This window comes from Danio aesculapii, chromosome 25 (genome assembly GCF_903798145.1).
Source record: "Danio aesculapii chromosome 25, fDanAes4.1, whole genome shotgun sequence".
NCBI classification, from domain to species: Eukaryota; Metazoa; Chordata; class Actinopteri; order Cypriniformes; family Danionidae; genus Danio; species Danio aesculapii.
Window position 1 is genome coordinate 18,091,155 of NC_079459.1, and position 10,397 is coordinate 18,101,551.

Consider the following 10,397-nt stretch of genomic DNA (forward strand, 5'->3'; position numbering starts at 1 on the left):
TGCTTTGTCATGTTTCTAGCCTTGTAAAAAAATTATATATATATATATATATATATATATATATATATTTGCATGCTCCATATATACCTATATTTGTGAGAGAGCAGAACTGTATACTGTATAGTATGCAATACCGGCTTTAGTGAAATGCAGTAAATAGCAACTGTTCTTCACTCAGATGGAAGATTTATGGTTGTTTATCGCCACCTGTTGGGCAAAGTGCATATACACGCTACTGGGATACCAAAGATTTTTAACCTCAAAACTAAACCCAAACATACCAATATGGTTTTAAAATGGACATGGGTTTTTTGTCAGCCCCAGTAATATTTTAGCGTTCGAATGTAACATAAAACATAAGGAGAGAATGTCGGAAGGTCAAATGTTAAAACACGCTTTGCTTTTCTGATGTGGCACGTCTCCAGCCTTCTCTCCTGAGCTATATTTCACTCATGGCTCTGTGTTTATTTTCAGCTTCTCTTACCAGCCTGTAAGATCACAGTCAGACATACTGTAAAGCAGATACAATAAAAAGTGAACAGGAGGAAATATTTAAGAAACATAACCTCTCTGTGTTTACTCTGTAGGTAAACCCCCCTCAGATGTTTACCTACATTGATAGATGTGCTTGGCGTTTATAATGTGCAGTCAATACCACAATCGTTTGTTCAATCCATTTTCATTGGAATTTGTGTGCCTTTAATGTGTTTTTGTGCTCATAGAATGCAGAATATATATATTTACAGTTTCAAGGAGATCATAGGGTGCAAGACAAAGCAACAGTAAAGAGTGGTTTCAGACTAGGTTGTATAATTAAATTTAGTCAAACGCTCTATTTTCTATTTTTTGTAGTACAATATGGCCCTCAAGTAGTCTTTAGTGTATTGCATTTGATTAAATATAAGAACCATTTTATTTTATTTTATTTGAATACTTTACTTCATAATAATACAAAAATACTACAGCATAATAAAAGATAACAGTTTTTGTGTTGCTTTCATACTTTTTCATTTCTCAAATCATTCTTTCAAAGTTTAAGAAAGTGCTTTTCTGATAATTAAATTAAATATAAGCAACACACAATCTTGCAAAAGCCTGCAACTTTCTCTAAAATTTTTGTTACACACTCGAAAGGAGATATTTGTGCCTGTGAGCAGTGTGTATATATATATATATACACTCACCGGCCACTTTATTAGATACACCTTACTAGTACCGGGTTGGACCCCCTTTTGCCTTCAACAAGGTACTGGAAATTTTCCTCTGAGATTTTAGTCCATATTGACATGATAGCATCAAACAGTGGCTGCAGATTTGTCAGTTGCATCCATGATGCGAATCTCCCGTTCCACCACATCCCAAAGGTGCTCTATAGGATTGAGCTCTGGAGACAGTGGAGGCCATTTGAGTACAGCGAACTCATTGTCATGTTTAAGAAACCGGTCTGAGATGATTCACGGATGGATCCATGCTTTCATGTTGTTGATGACAAATTTTGACCCTACCATCCGAATGTCGCAGCAGAAATCGAGACTCATCAGACCAGGCAAGATTTTTCTTCTATTGTCCAATTTTGGTGCAAATTGTAGCCTCAGTTTCCTGTTCTTAGCTGACAGGAGTGGCACCCGGTGTGGTCTTCTGCTGCTGTAACCCATCCACCTCAATGTTGGACATGCTGTGCATTCAGAGATGCTCTTCTGCATACCTCTGTTGTAACAAGTGGTTATTTCAGTTACTGTTGCCTTTCAGTCAGCTCGATCCAGTCTGGCCATTCTCCTCTGACCTCTTGCATCAACAAGGCATTTGCGCCCACAGAACTGCCGCTCGCTGGATATTTTCTCTTTTTCAGACCATTCTCTGTAAACCTTGAAGATGGTTGTGCGTGAAATCCCAGTAGTTCAGCAGTTTCTGAAATAATCAGTTCAGCCTGTCTGGCACCAACACCCATGCCATGTTTAAAGTCACTTAAATCACCTTCCTTCCCCATTCTGATGCTCGGTTTGAACTGCACTGAGTTGCTGCCATGTGATTGGCTGATTAGAAATATCCGTTAACGAGCAGTTGGACAGGTGTACCTAATAAAGTGGCCGGTATATACACAACACACATTTTAGGTTACATTTGCATGATTGAGGACACAATTTATTTGATGAATTTTAAAAAATTCTAATAACAAATAGTTTTAAAATAAATTAAAGGAATAGTTAACCCCAAATTTCAATTTACTTACTATTTACTCACCCTCAAGGTGTTTCAAACTTTATGAGTTTCTTTCATCTGTTGAAGACAAAAGATGATACTTTGACGAAAGCTGAAAACAGGTACCCATTGACAATCATATAGGAAAACAAATACTACTGTATTGAAGTCAATGGTTAAATGCTTCCAACATTCTTCAAAGTATCTTCTTTAATGACTTGTACAATTAAATAATGCCTAGATTTTAGATTTTTATAAGGAAAGAGAATTCATAAGAGAATATCAAAATGACAAATTATATAGGAAACAAGACAATTGTACATAATCAATTAATTAAATGCAACTGATATTTGATAGTCAGTGTATAGGCCTTTAAATATAATTCTGATATGAACTTCTCAGAGTCTGATTACAAAAAGGCAAACATGTACAATGGACAGCTCATTTTAACTGTGGAAAACAATGACACTTTAATGAAACATCTATACATTTCTGTTTGGTAAATTTACAAACTGTATTTTTATCTAATTTTGTTTTCATGGTTAAGATGCATACATTGCTGATATCTTCTTATTTGGCGTTAACTTGTCTAAAGTGATCTGTGGACTGAATAGTGGAAGGTATCAGTATTATACTATCTTTTGTTTAGTTCTGTCTCCTTCCTTATTCTCTAGCTATGGCTTTTTCCTCTCATTTTCCCTTTCCTGCCACACTGCTGTCTCCTTCTAGAGAGGTAAATGTTAACATTTAAAAATCCATTAATAGCCTGTGGAAATCTAATGGAGGATGGTTTATGATTTTGCATTATGATAGGAGCAGAAACCAGCTGAGGTCACTAAACCACGTGGTCCATGGGAAACAAAGGGCTCCACACCTGCTAAGGTAAAGCGAGTGGATAGAAATATATGAATGCAATCATATTGTATGCCGTTCAATCTATCAAAGTCAGCTAATTAGCTTACCAATTTAATGACGTACTGTATAACAGAGAGCACCAAAATGGTGTCTAATTTCTGCTGTTTTTTATAGTTTGTTATTTACTGTGCACAAACTGCAGTGCACATCTATACTTTTAAAGTCAAATCAAAATGTACAATATCTATTTTGCTAGTACACATTGTTAGTCTTAAGGTGAACAGTAAATCGGTGAAAGTTAATCTTCTGTTTGATCATCTTCAATCAAAATCTGACCATTTGCTTCCACTCTAAAATGGCTGTGCTCCTCTGATGACGTCAGTTTGACGGCTTTGGTGAAATAGGCTTAGCCACGCCCCTCTAACCGTTAGTTTGCTGTGGGTGAAAGATGAGGAGCGAAAAATAAAACCCCATCCCTTCTCAATAGGGTATATGCCGAAGCATGCTAATAGGACTTTTAATTTGCCAGTAACCTGGGTTAAACGTTTCCTGTGAATTGTATGCCAATGCAAAATCAGCGCATTTAAGGTCTGTTTTCTTTAAAAATCAGCAATCTCCATATTATATCCCATATAAAGTGTGACAAGAAAGTGGGTCTCAGACTGTACACGAAGCACTGCATTAAATTACATTTTTCCCCGCCATGTCTTTAAAATTTGAGCATTTATTTTACCCCAGTATATTCAGCGGAGCTTCTGCACTAGCCTGCCGATTCTGACGGGCGCGTGCGAGTAAACGGCTTTTTGTCTCGTTTTACGCTTGAGCAACTAAATGAATGCCAAAGTCTATTTAACTGATTGTATTTCAATTACATTACAACATTGATGCTGTAAAAGGAACCGGATAAAATGGGAAAAAAACTCACAGTAACAGGTCACCGGAAGTTTATCAGTATGGTAAAACACTAGCTCGGCATATACCCCATATTCTGTTTCAGTTGGAAATACATCATCGTATCGAAATAAAAGTCTTAAACAAACTCTGGTTTATGCGTACTATTAAGATATATACATTGATAGGTAAATTGAGAACCTTTATCATTCAAGGAACCATTTCATTTCACAAAAATGAAAAAACTTGAAGTGTGTAAAAAAGTTGCCTTATATGGACCATTTTCAAAAGACTGTCATGATATGTTTAATGGGTATCAGGATCTTAAATCCTCGAAAGTGTTCAATATTTATAGATTTTTTTTAAACGTATGTATATTTGTAATAATAAAAATAATTATAATAATAATACATTTAATTTAAAGATTTCTTTCAAGAAACCCAAGGTCACTGTACAACACATGTATCTGTATATATATACATATATCCATATATATATACATATATATACATACACACAATTTAAGGTCAAATCAAAATGTACAATGTCTTTTTTGCAAGTGCACATTGTTAGTCTTAAGGTCAACAGTTAATCAGTGAAAGTTAATCGACTGTTTTGCTAAACTTCAATCAAAATCTGACCATTTGCTTTCACACTGGAATGACTGTGCTTCTCTCTTTCATTTAAAAATAAACCGACAGTTTAAAAATAGAGAAGATGATAAAACACAAAGACAAAATACAAAATGTCTTTAAAACATTAAAACCAAAGAGCCGTAGCTTATTAAAACCACAATAAAAGGTATTCTGATGAGTAGCGGCAGCAAAGCATGTCAGCGTCCACTCACATCTGGGTGTTACAAACATCCGTTACAACCTACAATCCAGGTAACTGGGTGTCTGAGAACAATATATATTCATGGATGTATAAGAAATGACTGCTTATATGCGATGTGTTTCTAATGGGCTGGTCTTTAAACAGCTCTTTCATCTTGAAGGGTCTGTATGATTTTAGTGCTTATTTGTATATAATATTTGACACAATGTAGGTTGCACATTGATTCATCAACACACCTGCTTCCCGTCATCCCTTTCCCAGATATTGTTACCAAAATCATGAGTGTGCTGCTCACATATATTCTGTTCTTAATGTCTGAAAACAGTGCATCTTTTATACTGACTTACTGTCCTTTTCTGTAAATAAAGGATCTAAATTATAATATTCTTATTTTTACACATTCTCATTGTTTCTGAAATAAACCACAGTTGAATCAAGTTGAAAAGACTCATTCTTGTGTTTCTTTCAGGTGTTTGCAGCCAAGGGTAAATTTGTGACAAATGGTGAGTTTGTGTTCTTATTTCAATAACCAAAAATGCATTGTCCATTTGTAAATAGTTCGGCCAAAAACCCAGCTAATAAAATATGCTGTAAGAACATTCTGTTAACGTAGTTAAGTAGACATTTTAAAACCTTTGCCCCAAAATTTAAACTTGCTGTTAATTTACTCATCCTTAGTCCATACAAAATGTTGGTGACCTTATTTCTTAGGTAAAAGAGCAACTACTGAGCTAAACTTACTAGAAGGACTACAGGAACTAAATATCCCATTTAAGGAACATTTCACTATGTCAGTCCTTACAAAAATGATCTATGGTTTTATTATAGTAGGAGTGTAACCATATTTTTGGGAGATTGATTACCATTTGGATGACCACAGTTTCATCACAAATGCCATGGATAAACTATTACCATGGTTTTAGCTACAATAAACATTGTTTTTATTTGTAGTTAAACCATACTTATTTTTAGTAAAGATTAAGGAAATATTATTTTTAATATTCTGTAATAAGTACAGAGATTAAAAAAAAAAAAAAAAACAGTACTGGTAGGTCAAAAAAATTGCATACTTCTCTATGTAGTATATGAGATGATTAATATGTGCAAATTCATAGTATATCAAAAAAGTAGATGAGAAGTACTTGGATGAGCTTCGCTGAGATTCTGAATGTGCATTCAATGGACACTTAATCCCATAAGGCCACAGGTGACAATTTATGAATAGGAGTGATGCAAAAAATTGTCATGTTATGATGACAATATGGTGGATGGTGGATGGTGTACATTCGAATTCCATTTATTTTACTCACATTCATACTGTATACAGACCTTCTAGATTTTTACAATTTTTTTGTGATTTTTTGCAAAAATATTACTGATTTTGTGGTGGTACTTCCCAAAAATTTGTGGACAAATTTTGTGATAAAAAATAAAATAAATAAATAATATATATATTCTATATAAGCTTCTTTATTTTAGTCTCTTGTCAAGACAAGATCTAAAACAGATCTAAAACGGTAGGGATTAAGCCAAAGGAAGGTAGCATAACTCTTATTTTTATCCACAATCTTACTTTCTCTCAGATTTCACTTCCCAGAGCATCTGACATCATGTACCTCCCTCAGAACTTGCTTTAGGGCTTCCCCTACCGTAATACACCTAAAACACGGATTGCCGTAAAACTCGTGAATGGCAGGGAAGCATTTTCTCTCACCAACGGCAGGGAAAGAATTAAACGAAATGATTTAGCGATTTCGCGCACACCATAATACCAATCACAAATAACCACCAAATAATCTCCTTCAATTCAGTCACGTCCAATGGCTGTCATCTTTGAATCAACCTCCATCAATGTAAGCTGCTTGCTTTTCTGTCTATTCCATTGCTCAATTTGTTAGATGTTTTCCACTTTCTTTTGCAGTCTGAAACACGTCAAATGCACAAAATGCCCAATTCGCGCCACAGGATGTCTAATCCCATATTTGCGTTGACTTCACATGTAAATCACTCGTGCTTCATACCCGTCTGCTTACTACACAGGCTGTAAAACATTCTCCCCCCACTGTCATGTAATGTAATGATTGTGAGGGCGCAGGTGAGATGTCATTTTTCAAGAGACACTCAAAAACATCACGTGTAATGCGTATGCAACATCTATAAGTCATGTAAAACAATTAATTGCAAACTAAATTCTAATTTGATTATATGGTTTGGATTTAGATGTTTTATGTGATTATTTTCATTTTTTATTTACATTTTTTGCGATTATTTTGCAGTATGGAATAGGAATTTAGCAGGATTGCGAAAATTTGCTACTTTTTGTTGATTTTGCATTGGATTAATTGGAATTGCGAAAAACTAGGGAGTCTGTATATAGAACAATTAATAAAAACACTGTTTGAGGACATTTTTAAAAACCAGATAACTCTGACTGATAAGGCTCTTGTGTCCTTCCAAATTTGGAAGGAATTTCTTTCCTAGAACACGCACCATATTTAGCATAATGTTTGTGCTTACAATTAAAATCAAATGGTGTCTGAAACTAGCACTGAACCAAAAACAGGGTGGAGCAGTGGATGTGTTTTAACTGACGGTTCAGTGACAGCAAATGTCTGAAGTCATAGTCCTAACTGACCAGCACGACTGTAAATCTCTCATGCTAAGCTATATTTAAAGTCCCTGACCTCGTTCTCCTACAATAGTGCTTTGTGAAGCTCCGGCGTGTCAAGAATGAATCCAGCGTGTTCGTTTCACTCACACCTTCTATGAAGCATTGTATAGCAGGAGGCCCGTGGCGCGTCGCATTCCCTGCCACAGCTGTTGTGCTGCGCCAATGCATGGAAGTCAATCACTGGATTAGCATGATGTCACTCGGCAAAGCGGTTTAATATTTAGCATTACGCAAAGGATGAAAGTATCACATTATATCACATTAACCGCCTTAACACCCAAATCTAAGCGCAGGGATGCTATTTTTGTGGCTTAACACTATTAATTCAGACAGAAGCTATAGCAAATGTTTAATATCTTCACTAGTCTTTTGGTTGCAGTTGTCCTTGACAGTGACATAGATGACAATGTAACACATATTTGTCACACTTGTGGCACAACTTAAGATCTCGGAGCACGTCGGTCATATGTATTTGTCTGGGTCACGGCACCAACGCGTTAACTCACTAACAGGGAACAGGTGCGGATTGCTGATCTATTTGCTGTTGTATATTTGAGGATGTGTTGAAAAAGCCTGTTGAGTTACGCACAGGACGTCCATTATGTAGAGCAAATGTAACTGTCTTGTTCTGTCTCTTTGATAAGCCATTAGCACATTAACAGCGATGTATTGCCTTATGTTTTGCAGGAACAAGGAAATAAGGGCGTCAAGATCGGATGAAGTGGAAGAGGGTTTCATAAAATGTGCATGATTCTGCAAGGCCCATATTATAAATTAAACAGGGTTAAGGAATTCCGAAAAAAAAAATTGTGACATTAAAAATTTTGATTATTATTACTATGAATTGCACAGGCCCACCAATACACATTGAAGTATTATAACTAGCATCAAATATTAGCAATAACAATATTAAAAATATCTGTTAATTAACAGTTTTCTTTTTTTGTGATTCATGGGTGCATACCTGTCAACATTGGAATGTGAAAACAAAGGGGACCCCCCCCCCCCCCCCCCCAAATAAATAAATAGTATACATTAGAAAAATCTGTAAATAAACTAGAAAACAGTTTAGCCTATTCAAATTAATAGCTATTATAAAGAAATTGAATCAAGTTTCTTCACTGTATAATCTAAACACTCTAATTAAAGAGCAGCGAATTAATCTCTCATTTCGAATTTTTTGTTTGATTGCATTAAATAACAGCGACATCACTTTAAAAATGCACAGATCGATAATGAAAGCATTCGATTGCTTTCCTAGCTTTTTATGCTAATTTAAGACAAAATTTGTTGCGTTTAAAAGAAAACCCACCAAGATTAACATGTTTAGATGTTGTTATTATTATTATTATTATCATTATGTGTATATATCTGTTCAAACACACACCCAAAACCCAGAGTGTCCACTTCGCTCCGCTTCACTTGTACAGAATCGGTTTGGGAAACAGCATGTATTTATCACCTTGGAGTGTGTTTGACAGTCACGCACTGTTACATGAACTCACTGTTTTGAGGATTGCGTAAGAGGGGCATGCACTCAGCTGTAATGGAAAGCAAGAGAATACCGCAATTTTTATATCTATTTCGCTATGTGTTTTCATGTCTAAATAATATGAAAGCACAAACAGATTCACATTTAAGAGCAAGGGGTGTCCCCTCAAGATTCAGTGGTATGGTTTGCGTATAGGGAGGATCGGCTCTTTAATGTTTATTGCCACCCTTCATAAAAGATTGAAAACACGGGAGACATACAGGAACATACCTTTAAGGCATGATAGCGGGATAGAAAATACTGGAAAATCCTGGGGAAAACGGGAGGGTTCACAGGTATTGTGGGTGTTTTTTCACATATTACTGAAACTTTTGAATTGCATTATGTGACCTTGACCTCTGATCTGACAACTTTTGATGTTAAAAAGTTTTACAGTGTGACTTTTATTGGCATTTTTTGTAGTTTGAAATGATTGTCTGGTTGCTCAGTAATGAGCTGCCAGTACTTTTTTTGTTGTATGAAAATATGTAATATTCCTTATACAACAAATTGTTTCAAGCTACAAGAGAAATGATTCATTCATTCATTTTCGGCTTAGTCCCTTTATTAATCTGGGGTTTCCACAGCGGAATGAACCGCCAACTTATCCAGCACATGTTTTACGCAACGGATGCCCTTCCAGCCGCAACCCATCTCTGGGGGTTGCCCATACATACTCACTCACACTCATACACTACGGACAATTTTGCCTTCCCAATTCACCTGTACCACATGTCTTTGGACTGTGGGGGAAACCGGTGCACCCAGAGGAAACCCACGTGAACGCAGGGAGAACATGCAAACACCAAACAGAAACGCCAACTGACCCAGCCAAGGCTCGAACCAGTGACCTTCTTCCTGTGAAGCGACAGCACTACCTACTGCGCCACTGCGTCGCCACAAGAGAAATCAATAACCTATAATATAATCGAAAACTAAATATAAGGAAAGACACCCATGAATCACAAGATCAACTGTTAAAGGGTAATTTTACAGTGATGTGACAAGTGCATTGTAGAGTTTGATTGGACGCAAGTGTTTCTAAGTGGAAAATGTTTTGGCCAATCTTTTAAACATTAATAAGCCTATTTATTTTTGCTCCTATATCTATGCATGGTTATATGGTTATTATGCATTCTATTATTTGCATTTAGCAATATTTGCTGTATTTTTATGCTGATGTGTGCAACTGCATAAACATTTTATATTAATTACATCTTTACATTTGATAAGCAGTTACACCAGAGTTACGGCCACCAGTAACTAAAACTAAAGCAATTAGCATTAGCAACGTTTCTGCAGTATTTTGTGGAGAAATTCTCTATACTGTTGACGGTACTGTGTACGGTTACAAAATTTATGAGAGGAAATCTTTCGCTACTACATTGATTATTATTACAATTTTTCTCGCAG

The 10,397-nt window shown here is 35.8% G+C and overlaps 1 protein-coding gene and 1 long non-coding RNA gene across 3 annotated transcripts in view; one reads left to right on the plus strand and one right to left on the minus strand.

Moving 5' to 3' along the window:
* Positions 1–8,459, plus strand: part of cald1b (caldesmon 1b) — a 63,549-nt gene extending 55,090 nt beyond the window's left edge. For both annotated transcript variants that reach the window (XM_056451350.1, XM_056451352.1), the window contains 3 exons: positions 3,013–3,081; positions 5,252–5,285; positions 8,141–8,459. In XM_056451350.1, coding sequence (XP_056307325.1) covers positions 3,013–3,081; positions 5,252–5,285; positions 8,141–8,154 — 117 coding nt within the window. In that variant the 3' untranslated portion in view covers positions 8,155–8,459. The remainder of the gene's footprint in view (positions 1–3,012; positions 3,082–5,251; positions 5,286–8,140) is intronic.
* Positions 1–10,397, minus strand: part of LOC130219084 (uncharacterized) — a 79,183-nt gene that overhangs the window by 56,068 nt on the left and 12,718 nt on the right. The gene's annotated exons all lie outside the window — the stretch shown is intronic.